The 15,959-nt window shown below is 31.2% G+C and overlaps 1 protein-coding gene across 3 annotated transcripts in view; it reads right to left on the reverse strand.

The window, feature by feature from the left end:
- LOC118186492 (uncharacterized) overlaps positions 1-15,959 on the reverse strand; it is a 131,323-nt gene that overhangs the window by 26,719 nt on the left and 88,645 nt on the right. For all 3 annotated transcript variants that reach the window (XM_085814631.1, XM_085814630.1, XM_085814629.1), the window contains 4 exons: positions 15,496-15,688; positions 13,115-13,245; positions 8,412-8,509; positions 5,445-5,613 (listed from right to left, as the gene is read on the reverse strand). In XM_085814631.1, coding sequence (XP_085670757.1) covers positions 5,445-5,613; positions 8,412-8,509; positions 13,115-13,245; positions 15,496-15,688 — 591 coding nt within the window. The remainder of the gene's footprint in view (positions 1-5,444; positions 5,614-8,411; positions 8,510-13,114; positions 13,246-15,495; positions 15,689-15,959) is intronic.

The following is a 15,959-nucleotide window of genomic DNA, read 5'->3' on the forward strand; positions in this document are numbered from 1 at the left end:
TAGGATGGACAGTTCACCAGTTGTGTATCATGCGAACAGAAATGCGTGGATGACCTTTGAATTTTTTAAAGAATGGCTGAAAAATTGGGACAGAGAGCTACAACGCCAGTCGATAAAAGTGCTGCTTTTTCTTGACAATTGTGCAGCACATCCTCATTTAGATTGCTTGAAGAACATCCAACTGGAATTTCAACCTCCCAGGACCACAGCTTTAGTCCAGTCAATGGACATGGGCATCATCAAAAATTTGAAGACCCTTTATCGTGCAAGGTTGGTTAATTACATTCTTGAAGCAATTGAAGAAAGTTTGCTGACCTCATTGTCAAAAGCCAGCGAAGTCAGTGTAAAGGTGAACATCTTACAAGCAGTTACATCTGTGGCCGACAGCTGGCGAAAAGTGAGCAGTGAGACAATTCAGAACTGTTTTTTTCACTGTGGCTTTAAGCACTTGATTTTGGAGTTGGATATGGACATGCTCATTAAAAGTGAAAATGATGATTTACACGTGGAACTTCAACAGGTACAAAATTGCGAAGAATTTTTATCCTTTAATGCTACAATGAAAATAAAGATTAAGATGCTACAATTGTTGCTCAAGTTGCAGCAAAACACATGACAGCATCGGAAAACCAAGAAAGTGATGATGATGATGCCACTAATAAGTTGGTGCAAGTGACAACATGTGAGGAAATGCATTGAAACTTTGCATTGATATTTCACGCTGGAGGGAAACGAGAGGCAGTCCCATTACTGCATTAGATGTTTGTGGCAATTTCGTTCATGTACAATCCGTCAAGAGAACGCGTCAGATCACATTCGATAAGTTCTTCAAATGTTGACTGGAACTTAGTAAGAACTTGTTTTTATTGTGCTTCGTATTATGCAGATCGTATCTTAGAATTTGTTTCTAAATTAATTTTCTCAATAAAAAAAGTTCGACTGTAGTTCTTGTTTGTGCATGCATGTTCGCCATATGTGTGTACCATACAATAAAGGTCATAATTACATTTTAGTACATGATTTACATGTACACTTACTGTTTAATACATATAGCACGTCCCGTCTTACAACATAGGACATGTTCGTGTAATCGGACCAGCCAGTTATTAGCACCAAAACGATCGCTTCCCGATGTGGTCCGATTAACCGGAATCGACTGTATATATTTTGCTAAAATCGCCAAACTTATACCTATAATTTAAGATTAATCCCGTATTGTTTTAATCAACAAGTGAGTAGAAGTTAATTTTAGCAATGATAGAACTATTATTTCGCTAATTATAAAGTTAAGAGCGCAGCATCTAAAATGAGCACAAGAATGTCAATTATAGAAAATTTATGCTGATTCTAGAAACCCCTGATTATGCACTGCCAATATGCATGATTTTTATGTAATGCTTATGATGCACATACTTACATAAAGCTTCAGTTAATAATAATTTCAAATTTGGCAACCCAAACTTAAAATTAACAAATAGGGATAAAGTTAAACTAAATCATTATGCACCAAACTTTTGTCTCTGACACACTGCATTCGTCTTTCTCTTACTGTCCTGCCAATGTGACTGGAACTTAGTAACAATGATAATAAGTAATTATGTGTGAAATGATAAGTAATTATGTATTTCATACATAATAATAAGTAATTACGTATGAAAGCAGGTATATTAAAAACTAATGAAAAGGCATGTGTGTGCATATGCATTTGCGTTAAGATTAACAAGTTTATGGCAAGAAACATAAAGCTGCATTCATGACTAATTGAACACACTCTTAATACACATTGCACAGTCTAATGTATACAGTCTATATACCAATGTGGTGCCATTTAACTCTCTTTCATCAGTTGTATTGTCATAATGACATCAAATAGTACAAATGTGATTAAAACAGGTATACAGATTGTATTACATTATGCTGTGCAATGTGTATTAAGAGTGTGTTCAATTAGTCATGAATGCTGCTTTATGTTTCTTGCCATAAACTTGTAAATCTTAACGCAAATGCATATGCACACACATGCCTTTTCATTAGTTTTTAATATACCTGCTTTCATACACAATTACTTATTATTATGTATGAAATACATAATTACTTATCATTTCACACATAATTACTTTTATCATTGTTCAATAACAGTCTAACGAATACCTAGTTCTTAGATTTCAGTTACCTACAGTTGTAACCATCATTACCAACAGGTGGCACCACTTAGTAGTTTAATCAATTATACCTATTTTTTACAAACATTCCTTACATTTCATAACTGTTTGTCTAAAAAAAAAAAAAAAAAGTTGATTCATAATTTTAAATTAAAAAAAAAATATGCTCAAAATTTACACAGATACTGTATTAATTCTAAATCTCATTGCTACATGATTTTTCGAGTATGAATAACATGGAAATCCACAGAAATTTTCTCAGAGAAAGATAAGATTATATTCTGGGGAGAGGAGAAATGTACTATTTTTCTTCTTCTGTGGATGCTTATGATGAATGATTACATTGTCAGATAAATATATCATCTCATTCCCATTTCTTTTTTTCATTCTATAAAATTATTTTACTCTTCCTCTTTCTGTTGACTTATATCCAGATATTTCCCTTCTTTTCTTCATGATGGCAGCCAGGATGGGAATTAAATGTTCTGAAAAAACACTTTTAAATTGGCAAGCTAGGCTGTGCACTTAGCCATCATAACACTTCATTTTGATTTTTTCTCCCTTATTTAGACAACCTATTGTAAGAATGCAGTTTTTTTAATGAAGTTCTACATAGAGCAACATGACAAATATGTCCAATAAGTGCAAATATATTAGAAGATAAACTACAGAATATGAAGAATTTATATTCTGTAGTTAATTGATTTATAATTCGCAATCTACTGCATTGATGTTATGTGAAGATTCAAATATCTACATTCATGTTAACCTTTTGATATGCAAATAAAATATCTGTCGATGTGTCTGAAGTATACCATTTAATTTGGCTCACCTGTGGACACTCATTGCAAGCTTAGAATCAGAACATTTTATTTTCAAATTTACATTGCTATATAACATTCAATAAAGTTGATATATAATATTAATGTACAATAATTAAGTGATACTATAAAGTAATAATTTAGTAGTTCTGTTAAAAAATGGTAAATGTCAAAGCATTTTGGAATACATAGTGAAACTAGACATGTTTTACATTGCCAAGTTGTTTCACTTTTGTCATGTTTGATGCACACATGGTATTTCTTTGCAAGATGTTGCTTTTTATTTGTTGCAAATATATATTCAGAAAAATGTGCACAATGTTTTATTTGTTACTAAGTTGGACATTCCTGCCACATATCACAGTTTGGAAGGGACAAATTACACAATTTAGTTGTCCTCTGAATTTCACTAAGGATTTATCCATGAGGATATTTTGTTCTGGAATGTATAACTGTTAAAATCTTCAACACCATGGATCAAACCTTTCACATTCTGTCTTCTTTAGAAACCATCTCTTTATCCACAAAATGAAGATACTCTGTTATGACCAAAAAACATTTACAAGGCATAGTTTGTGAAAATATGAATGTTTCTAATATTTTTCGTTTTGACCAATACATTTCTATTTCAGATTTTTTTATCTGCAACATTATAATGCATAATGCAAAATATGCTCTAACCTCATTTAATTACTCCTTATTCATTTTCGCATTCTGTTCCATTTTAATTTGTGCTGCATAGTTATTTGCTTCTGTAACTACCATTTCAAACAAATCATCACATAAAACTTGTTTGATAACACACAGAGGTGTTGCATTTATACCCAATCATCATAGACTAAATAACACTGGAATTTCTAGTATATTGTTTTATATTCACAATATTTTCTTTTCCTTTCCAATTCCATTCATCCTCTGCTACATTAGAACCTTCAATGTTTGAAATAGGTCTTGCATGTTTAGGCACATTTTGTCTTCACTTGAATTTGAAGCATCATTTGAATACTCAACAGTGTAATCACTTTGATGACCATTTTCATTCTCATTATCAACACCAGAATAGCATAAAAGACTTTTATCATCACTTTCATATAATACAATACATTCAACTCTGTTGGGAGGACTACTTCTAATTTTTACTAAATTCAAATATGTACTATGGTGTTGGTGTACGAGATCACTGCTATACTCTGCTACATTAGAACCTTCAATGTTTAAAATAGGTCTTGCATGTTTAGGCACATTTTGTCTTCACTTGAATTTGAAGCATCATTTGAATACTCAACAGTGTAAACACTTTGATGACCATTTTCATTCTCATTATCAACACCAGAATAGCATAAAAGACTTTTATCATCACTTTCATATAATACATTCAACTCTGTTGGGAGGACTACTTCTAATTTTTACTAAATTCAAATATGTACTATGGTGTTGGTGTACGAGATCACTGCTATACTTACTGGTTTGGCGATGCGGTTTTCTTACCGGTACTGCTGAGAGGGGCGAAAGCATCTTAAACAATCTACACAAAACAGTATCGACGCACGACTCGAGCAGTTAAAGAATCTAATAATAAACTGTGTGGCATTCTAAGACAGTTTTTGACATGTTTAGAGACATCAAAGTGTACAATGGCACATGAAATGAATGATGTCTCCTGGATGTCATTGTATGTCATGGGGTTGAAACATGATTAAGGAGAGTATGAAGATTTGTTATTTTTTCACTGCTTTATGGTTATTTTGTTCTGTACATTTCACATTATGTATTTAATTGCTTTGATATCCTTATACAAAGCAATGTTAACAAAACTTTCTTCCTCATTACTTTCCACTTTACCATTGGGATTCACTACAACTGGCTCACCTTTGGCTTCCTTTATTGATTTAGTAAGTTTTGTATTCAAAAAAAATTTTTTTAGCCCCAAATTTTGCAAAACCATGTAGGCGGCACTATCACTAATCTCTTTATAAGATTTGTTCAGAGGACCTTCTCTTAGGCAGACAGGAAGTCTCTTAGGAGGTTTTTACTACAATTAAATGAATAAATAAATAAGCTTATTTGGGCACTTTTTCTCTTTAGTTTTTAGAGTTGCCAGTGTCGATATCAAAATGATATACTTAATGGCCATTACATTTCTATTATCTTCCATAATAACAAACAAGTTTAAAATGTTAAAAAGAACCAGTAACAGAGTATAGAGAGGGAAAATTGATTCCTGTTTGGCATTCAAGCCTGTTAAAAAGAACCAGTAACAGAGTATAGAGAGGGAAAATTGATTCCTGTTTGGCATTCAAGCCTGTTTACCAGTGAAGATGGTAACCTAGCTATGTAGGTTTTGTAGAAATGGGAGTTCTCAGATTTTTTTTTTTTTTTTGGAATGCAGCATCTTGCATAGCTATAGCAGTGGTTTAAGAATTCTGAAATTAAAATTGTCTTAAGAGATATGACACTTTACCTCTAGATCTAGGCAATGTCTCACTAATTCCTCCAGATGGGCGGCAATGCTTAGGTACTGCAGGAGCAGCCTCATTCTCAGAAAGTGATGCCCTGTCTGCTCGTTTCCATTTTGACTGCAAAAGGAGTCCTTCATTTAAGACAGTAGCAAAATTCTTCCGGCTCTGCACCTGGTTTTTTTTTATAAAAATGCATAATTGAAAAATAATAATAATAAATAGTCAATAAGCACTAGAAATTCTGTGACTAAATCATGTAGTGTTCCTTAGCTGCAACAATAAGTATTTAAACAGTATTTAAACCTAAGCAAGTATTTAAACAGTATTTAACAATATTCACCAATTCTAAAATGCTTACCCTAACTTTACTAATCATATTACCAAAAGAATTCTTTTATTTTACAGAGGTATGCACAGAAGCTAAAAATCTGAAACACAATTAATTATTGCATATCTCTGCAGATAAGACGACCATCAAAAAAAGACAAGGTATAAATTTTTGTCAAAGTTTTATAATTTTAGCATATACCTGTAATAAAGGATGATTCCCAAACCATGAACAACCTATGACTTTAGATCAGTGATCATCACCTGGAACATTTTTTTTTCTTGCATCTAGCAACACTGCCTATAGAAACCTACATCTAATCATGAACTCACATGTACCTCTAATAGGTTTACTTTCTTGCATTTGGCAACACTGCCTACAGAAGCATGTGCCAAACCACCAACTCACATGTATCATTAACACATTCTAGTATAGGTTGTGGCATGTGTTCAAACAATTTCTGCTGTAAGTGTAATTAGCATAAAATTTGTAAAGTGTGGGCCTAATTATCGAAGCAATGAAAAGAAGGATATATTAAGCAAGATTTAAGCTAAAAACTCATAAAACAGGCTACTAGGGAAGAACTAGGAGAATAGAACAACTGCATTGCAATAACGGCTTTTGATATAACTGAGAAGATGGTAAGAAACTGCAGAAAGAATGAAGAGGCTATTAAAAAAATTCCAATGAAAAAATATTCTATGAGGAGAGGAATAGCTCGCTGGACAGATTTAAATGTTGCAGAATGAGTACAAGAACAAAGGCAGAATTTTTATGCTGTTACAAGAAATATGATTAGGGCTTATACATTGAGATGGATATGGGCCAATCCAGAACAAGGCAAAGAATTTAAAGCAACAATAGGTTAATGCAGTTGTTTCACAAACAGAAAAATCTGGTAATATGACAGAAAACAAAAACTGCGCAGAAAGTACCGCAAGATCTTGACCACAAAGTCATTATTTTCACAAGTTTGTTACCAGTATGAGGCAAAAATACAACTTTACATTATCTAATACTGGAAATAAGGAGAAAACACTGATAAACTTTGACTTGATAAACAATAGAACAAAAGGTGTAAAAACTGTTCAAAAGCAAAAATACAGATCAGGAAAGACCAGGCTTACAGTAGTATTAACATACATGGCAGATAGAACAAAGTTAAAAAACCCTGATAAATTTCAAGAGGAAAATTACTCCTAAAATAAAATTCCTACCAGGCATTTTCATAAAAAGTGGTGATAGATGAGAATGGTATAAAACTGTGGATGGAAAATGTGTGTCAGAGGCGACTAGGTGTTCTACCAAATCAACACAGTTTGCTGGTGCAAGGTATGTTTCCCACAGTCACATAACTGACAATACAAAAAATTACTTAGCACAGAACAATACTATGCTTTCTGTTACACTGGATAGTTTACCTTCAATGCTATCATATCTCTCTGAATAAACCCTTCAAAGACCTGCATGATGAGTGGTAAAAAGTTGTATATAAAGGGCAAGAGCTATGTGGGCTTCATCACTTGATGTGCTGTGTAATTTTGGATCAAATCATGAGAAAAAGTAAAAGTGGAAACAGTGATCAAATCCATAAAATCAAATACGGGATTTCTAATGCTATGAATGGCACTGATGATGATTTGTAATGGGATACTAATGGTACAGATTGGATGAAATACTAATGTGATATGCTATGGGTACTAATGATATAGAAATCGACTCACTAGATACAGAATGAGACGCATATGATGAACTTCTCAACAATGAAAATGATGTGCTTGGTGATGCTATTTGCCTTGAAGGATTTTGTAGGATTTTAAAGACATTTTTAAGAGAAAATTTGTTTATTTTATAACGTTTTAATTTATAAAAATTTCAATCTATTTTTTTTTTTTTTTTTTGTATCAGTCTTATAAAATGACCCTATAATCTACATTATCTTGTATTTCATATAAGTTACAAAATGGTATTATCAATAAAATTTTTTAATGAATAGGACAATTACAATTGAAACTGTCTCATTATTTTGTTGTCTTTAGTCCAGGCAAAAATATTAAACAATAATAAATGATCGCATTTTAATTGCTTAGTGATGCATTTGCAACACTTAGATCACATGATGAAGTTGTGTCTTAAACTATCAATTAGTAGTTGTTGCAATGAGCCAGTATGGGTATGAATGCTAGCTGAGAATCATAGGTCTTCAGCAATTTAGAAACCACAACAAATAAAAGGTTAAATTACTTTAAGCAAATTAAACATACAGAATTGCAGATCTACAATAAATTCATGGGAATGCAACCTGAAAACTTATTCAGCATCAACCATAAATTAAAATCATTCACCTTTCATTCCAGTTAAGTCAAAGCATTACAATACTTTGAGAAAGGAAAGGTGCATAATATAAAATAAGAAGGTATGCCAGTTATAAAATTATGTGTCTTAAATGTTGAAAAAGAGGCATCACAATTATTTCCAATAACTGTTGCAAGAAATAAAATGAAATTTGTCATTTTATTTCTTGCAACAGTTATTGGAAATGAAAGTCAAGCTTTAAAAACATAATTACTGATTTTAAAAAATAATTAATGCAAAACTCAGAGGAGAAAGAATTTAATAAAAATGAAATATTTTAACTCACTTCATTTGTCTTATCTGCCTTGCAGAGACTGATTTCTTCACTGGATGAACTCTTTGTCACAAAGTCTGCAGTATTAGCATATACTGGATGAGGAACAACTAAAATAAGGTAATTTTAATTCAGTAACTGAAAAGGTATGAATTTATTTGGTACTTTATGATTATTTGTAACTATGTTTTCAATATTTTGTTTAATTACTTTGTTTGTGGAGTATTTTCAAGGAAACACATATTACTAGCCAATCCATGCATGCATATGCCACATGAGTTTGAGCATGTGCATATTTACGTGATTTACATTTAACCATCATTTCACTGAATAATAACTACTGACTGTAAACATTGGCAATATAGATTTTAAATTTTTTTCCTCATAAAATCACTTTTAAAAATGCTTTTTTTTAATTATTATCTGTGTGTAGAACAGTACTTATGAACTATAAACTGAGCTGAAAAGATGTTTTTTATCAATTCACAAAATTGTTGATGTGCTGACGACTTTTTAGGGATGCAGATGATAAGAAAGCATTATTTATTCTTTGACCTGCATAAACAACATACAATAAACTATTTTATTTGATAACAGGAGAGATAGCTACTTCAAATTGCATGTGAGAATAAAATCTAATCAATTTAGTGAAATTCTAGCAAAGTGCTATATTTGAGAGACCATAAGAAATATTTTTCATCTTAGAAAAGTAAATGTAAAACTGGTAAGCATTTTACTCTTTGTAAGCAGATCCTAAGAAGGAATTCTGAAATTTTATGTAATCCATGCACACAAAACACAATCATTAATAAGATGCTAAAAAAAGCATAACATCAGCTGTAATTCCTAGAGACCTGACAAGTTTGTTACAACCCTTAAATTCATTAATTAATAAATCATTTGAAGATAGCCCCTTTTTTTTTGAGAGAAGAGAGAACATTGGAACTAATTAACGGTGAAGTCAAAATATAATTTTGTAGCAAAGAGGGGGAAAAAAGAATTGTGTACCCAAGTGAAAAAATTTGCAATGAATTATAAAACAGGAAATAACTAGTCCATTTTCAAATTTTGCTTACATATGCTGTCCCAGAAGAAAAGAAAGGAAATTCGAGATAACTTATATTTAAAGTTGAGCAATGCATTACATAAAGGTTGCTATAACTATATTTCTACACTTCAAAATATAAAAAAAATAATTGAAATTTTTTAGCTATAAATCTTAAAATGTGTGATCGTAGGCAAAAATGCCTGCCGCTTTCATGTTATTCAACCTCTTTGTTTTTTAATTTAATTAATTTTTAAATAAAGAAGTTTAATTTTTTAAATATGTATTAGTGTGTTACATTCATGATAAAAATTAATTACATAAGTTTCTTCCTTTAACAAATCAATATAAAAAATAATTTGTCTAAAATAATATCAATATATCGAACTGAGCACCCTCACACACTGAAGCCACAGCTACAGCCCATCAATGAAACAATCAATCTCAACACACAGGGCTCCCAACCACCCCTACAAAGTGGGCTTAATCACAACAACCAATCGTATCTTCTCAGAAATACTTAAGAGGGTAAAGTGCAGCAATCTCAAGAGCCACTAAATATTGCAAATTTGAAAGAGTGGGAATTCTTGAATTTAGTGCATGGCAACTTGTTTGTGCTAGTGGCAGAAAATTTGACTACCATGTACCAGACTTGGGATCGAATCCCAACATCATTATCATCTTCAAGGGCATGCAAAACTCATGAGCTGCTGCACTTCTCATTGGTGCTAACAGACGGCGACACGAGCAAGTAACTACATACCTGAAACCATCAAGGTGTCTTGCACCATGAGGTTGCAACAAAACCTAGCACTGTTAGCAACAGATGGAGTAAATGATTTTTTTAAATTGAGCTGAGAGAAGACTTAACAGCTATTTTGACTTTCATAAGGTCAGAAGTTGATGGCTTGGAGATCGAATGGCGTAGGCCTAAATTTATCACTATCAAGATTTCATCAATGTACGTGTGTTTGTCCATGCGTTTACTCCTGATAAAAAGGGACTTGCACCTGTTTGAAATCAGCTGGATTCTTGACTAAATCTATGCCAAGTACAAGGTTGTTGCTCTGCTAATTTTATCTTTTACTACATACCTGTATTTATATTATTAATGAAAAATAGCATTATGTAACATAATGCTATTTTTCATTAATATCAAAAGTTTATATAAAGCTTGTATATCAAATTATATTCAGTCCCAAGTTCTACTTTCGGAAGTGATTGCAACCTAATTTCAAAAGTCCTGAACACTAATGTAGAGTAAAAATCCAACATAATTTCAGTCACTTCAGAATATTAATGTGATCCACATATATGCATGCATACACAAATATTTTCAAACGACATCATTATCGATACAAAAAGTATAATGCTTGTTTTTCAAATGTTAATTCATGTTTGACTACATCATTTCACAAAGTTATTTATCCTTTTGACTTCATAACCTCTGTTAAAATACTTCTCAGTTTTTTTTTTAATTAAAAAAACACAATAAGTTCCCCATGTACCACACAGTATCACATGGGGCTTACAGAAGTAAGTATGAAACACAATACAAAATAAACAGAAGAAAAAACTGAAATAAAATTAAGGATGATTACAAAGTTTCACAATAAATTGACAAAAAGTGTTAAAAGCACTTCTCTCGGAAATAAATTGATAAAATTCCGGAGGCCAGTTAATATTTAAGTTTTTCAATTCCAGTTTCAAGACTTTAATTTCATTCTTATATTTAGGACATAGAAAAAGCACATGTTCAACATTCTCCTCTCCACCGAGGCTACAATCATAGACAGACTCGGAGCTCAACTTAAATCTATTCAAATAACTTTTGAAATTTCCATGGCCAGTAAGAAATTGGGTTAATTTATAGTCTGTGAAGAAGTGATGACATGACAATCTCATCTTGATAGAAGGGAAAAATCTCTTTGTTAAGCTCCCTTTATTTGAATTAATGAATTCGTGGTTCCACGACTCCACAATACTTTCATACATGACCTTCTTATAAAGAGAATTAGGAATATTGACAAAAGTGTCAATTTCCCGCTTAGTCGCAGCCTTAGCAAGGAAATCGGCTCGTTCGTTCCCAGCAACACCTGTATAACCACGAACAAATGAAAATGCAACCAAAATATTTTTATCTTTTAGGTTTCTCAGTTCTTTCTGAATCACAATAATTATATTATTAGAAGAAGAAATACATTTTAAGATCTCCAAGGATGAAAGGGAATCAGTACAAATGAGATAGTCTGAAACAGCACTATTTTGTTCAGAAAACCATTCGATGGCGAAGTTTAAGCCCAAAAGTTCAGCTATGAAAACAGTACATTCATCTCTAATTCTAAATTGAAAGTGCTCAAATTCAAGACCATTTTTGAAGACAACAAATACTTCTCAGGTTTAGCTTGCTTTTAAAAGAATGAAAGGAAGTGCTGCATTTATATTTTTCTTTGCTAACAACTGATTCAGATTGATTACCCAGAATAAAGACAATAACTTTTTCCTTAACTAGTGATGACAGCAAAACTGAACTTTTATGGGATCAAATCAGAACCATTCAATAATTGAACTGACTTTTTACAACTCACTTCTCACTACCAATAACTTTGATGAAAAACATCAAAAATGAGAAGTGAATCAAGAGTGTGAATATGAAGCAAAGAATAAAAACAATGAAATTAACAGTAGGATTTGAAGAATCAACTCAATCAAATGCTAACTTCCAGAACTGCTCTCATCTTTAGTTTGAGATTCCCTAAAATTCCTTTTGACACAAAACTAACCATAAAATTCTAGAATAAAAAAATAATTTTCAAAAAGTTGGGAAATGACAAAAATTAAACTCGCTTCTAACATGGGAGAATAAACATTTTCTTCATAAAGAAACTAGAAAAGAATGGTTCGTGGAGGGTAAAAAATTTTAGCATGCTGTACAACTTTTCAATAAATTATGGCTGAAATCTTTACAAAGAGAGTTTTGAAATGGACTTTTGATCGAAGAATTTCACGTGTAGTTTCATTTAAGAAAAACAATAATTCTACTTTCAACTTTATCCCACTTTTCAGAGTGGCTAGGCTATTAATGTTTTATACTTTGCTATAATATCACCCATATAATTCAATGCATTTCCAAACCTGTGTCCACGAAAGCAAACTAAAAAAAAGATTTACTGAATTCTGTCAATACTTGGTATTTATGTTATCCTTCTTCTTTTAGCTTAAGCAATTCAGCCTAAAAGTTTACAATAGTAGTTCTTATTGTTTCTGTATAATTTCTTCAAAGTAATGGAAACAGTTATTTCACCATTCAGAACAGGATTCATGTCATTAAATTTCATGAAAACAAAATTCTTTAGAATAGCTTTTTTTTGTATATTATCAGCACATTCTAAATTTGACTCCTTCAAAACATACTTAAAACTTTTTTCCTAATGGTCAACATTTCCAGAATTCCTAATAATTTTTGTAGCATCTGCACCAGAATTAAAGAAAAAAAAAAAAAAAAAAAAAAAAGATTAATTATTATGGAAATTAATCTTCTTCCTGTGAAGATTCTGTAGCCATACAATGGTACATAAGATTTCTCAGAACCAATTAAAAAATCAGGAATTCAGGCCCTTGTACACTAAAAAGTTCCATAAAATTAAACTGGTAAATTGTAATTACTTACCTTGATCTGGTGGAGTTCTGTTAAAATCTGGTAAACTTTTATTGGGCTCATTATGTAACTTATCATATTTAGCTTTAATAGAGGCTGATTTTTCAGGAACAGATGGTTTTGGCCTGCTGCTGTCATCAGTTCTAGGTATAAAAAAATAATATTCAGATGAAATTTTTAAAGTATTATAGTCAACTCCCAGTTAACCATTTGTGAATTAAACGAATTAGCAAATGATGCTACAGTATTGGAAAGTTGACAGTAATTTAGACAGGCAGTAATTTAATTTAGCAGAATCTAGGTTATATAAAAATATTACAGTAAAAAATAATTTTTTTTAACCAGCATTTTTTACAGAAGTTTGTATTCACTGAGATTCAAATTTTCTTGAAAATAGTGCTCTTTATTGCCATTTATAATTTAGTTCCTTCATTTATGCCAATAATTATCCTTCTATTATACTGTGAGTCCTATTTCTTTACAAGATACTAAGTTACTTATGTAACCAAATGAACTTATTCTCCATATTATAATGCTTGAAAATACAAGTAAACTGTTAATAATATTTTTCTTTCAATTACAATATGAGTTATTCCCATTTCTTGTACCCTCAAATTAACTATCATTTTGAATTAATTATGGAAGTTATCTCTGATACTAGCCTGGTGAACTGAGAGCTAACTGTACATAATTGAAAACTGGCATTAATTATAGATTTCATCAACATAAATCTAGATCTTAGAGGAAATAATATTCCTTATAGCATTAATCAAAATTGACATTAACGTCTTAGTTTAATTTCAAATAGATTTTTAATTAAGAATAACTGATATGTTATTCACCATAAAACCAGAAACGGTGGCAGAATATGTTCGCACCAAACGGCAGAATTTAGGGAGGACGAAATTTTGGGAAACACCGAGCGGCAAAATTATGGGGTGAGAAGTTTTTTACAATTTAAGGAACTGATATTGTGAAAAGAAAAAAAAAAAAGTACTGGGATCTAAAGTTTAGGCACGGTGAAAATTTAGAACTTAGGAAAGAAATTTGTAGAATTTAGGACCCGTAGAGACTGACTGCACCAGGCAGTATCGAGCGCCGGCAGTATTTTTATAAATTATAAAGCCTTAAGTATATGTGGGAGTTTATTTATTCAGGATTCAGATTAGTTTTAAGCATGTGCCAGAAATAAACGTAGGTATAGTAAATAACTAATACAATTCAGGCTTAATTCAGTATGCAATAAGAGCAAGACAACATTTAGCGGAACAACTTGGCTTTTGTCGTCAATCTTGTGATACACAGCCAATAATGTAAAATGGACGCTATTAAGCTAACTGATTCTAAGGCATTTCAGTTAATGTAGCAGACTGTGCAGCTTCCTAATCTTCTGATTTGATCCAGCTTATTATTTTTTGTAGACTGTTATTATTACAGAAATTTTATAAAAAATAAGCTTGAACTTTTGATTATGTCGAAAAGAGCTGGAGCTGCCAAAGGATCTACAAAGCGAAACTATGTTTCGATCTCCATTAAACAAAAATTGGAATTGCTGCAAAAAATGGATAATGGTATATCTGTCTCAAAATTATGAGAGGAGTATGGGATTGGAAAGTCAACTGTATATGACATAAGGAAAAGGAAATTTTTGTGGAAGCAACTTAAACAACTTACATTGAAAGAAATGTTTAATAAAGTAAACAAATAAAAATTAAGCTTTTTTTTTTTTTTTGTAAATTTGATACCCTTTAGATCATGATTGTTCTTTATTTCATAAATTATGATTTCATATTTTTAACTGTATAATTTCTGCATGCCATCTTAGCATATTTAAATTGATGATCTAATATCTGGAAAAATCCCAAATCCGGAATAGCTGAGGTCCCAACGAGTCCGGGTTTCGGACTTTGCACTGTATTAGGATTAAATAAAATAACAGTAATATTTTGCCAATCAATTTCAACCATCAATATTTTCCCAATTTTTTATTTATGGAATCAAATTAACTATCAGTCGGTCTGAATTTGTACACCAGATGACACAAAAATTTCTTCAACAGCAAAAAATTTGATAAATATTCTTGGTTTATACATGGAAATGTATCATAATTTATATTTAAACATATTCTGCCAAAGAAAACTGCCTACAAATTTTATTAAAATGATATGAAATAATACTTGTTGCTAAATATCATTATGAAGTAAGGATAAAATAGTAAGCAGAACATTCATACAAGTAAGACTTATGTTTTATAAATTTATTTCAATTCATAATGAAAAATATAATTGTATCTATTATTGCTGAATAAAATAAAGAAATCACATATCCATTATCGCCATATTCATAACTTTACAAGGAAGATTTTCTCATGTTCAAAGATTTAAAATGATTACCTCTCAGGCAAGGATGGTCGACTGTAAATAGGGGTCCCTGGCTGACTGCTGCAATTTCGATCTTTGAATTTACTCCCAAATGATTTAAAGGTTCCTACTGTGCAATAATTTGTCCTAAAATCAGAACTCTGATCAAGAGGTAAAAATGTATGTACTGTTAAAGCAGGTCTATTATGGCTGGACTTCTCATAGGCTAATTGGATGAGAAAAAATAAATTATGTGTGACCATTTAAATAAATATGAATATAAAAAAAATGTTAAACCTCAAATGCAGAAAAATGAAATCAAATTATATCTAATTGTATACAACCACCAATACTAAATTTTTTTCTTAAAACTTATGCATCATAACACAAAAGGTATTATGAGTATCATAATACTACTTAAAGAAAAAGGAAAATAAAGTGATAAAAAAGGAACATTTTTCATTAGCATACATCTAAATCAATAACAATTACTCTCA

Source organism: Stegodyphus dumicola, chromosome 4 (assembly GCF_044657685.1).
Source record: "Stegodyphus dumicola isolate Sdum_Otavi_A_Nest chromosome 4, ASM4465768v1".
Classification (NCBI taxonomy): domain Eukaryota; kingdom Metazoa; phylum Arthropoda; class Arachnida; order Araneae; family Eresidae; genus Stegodyphus; species Stegodyphus dumicola.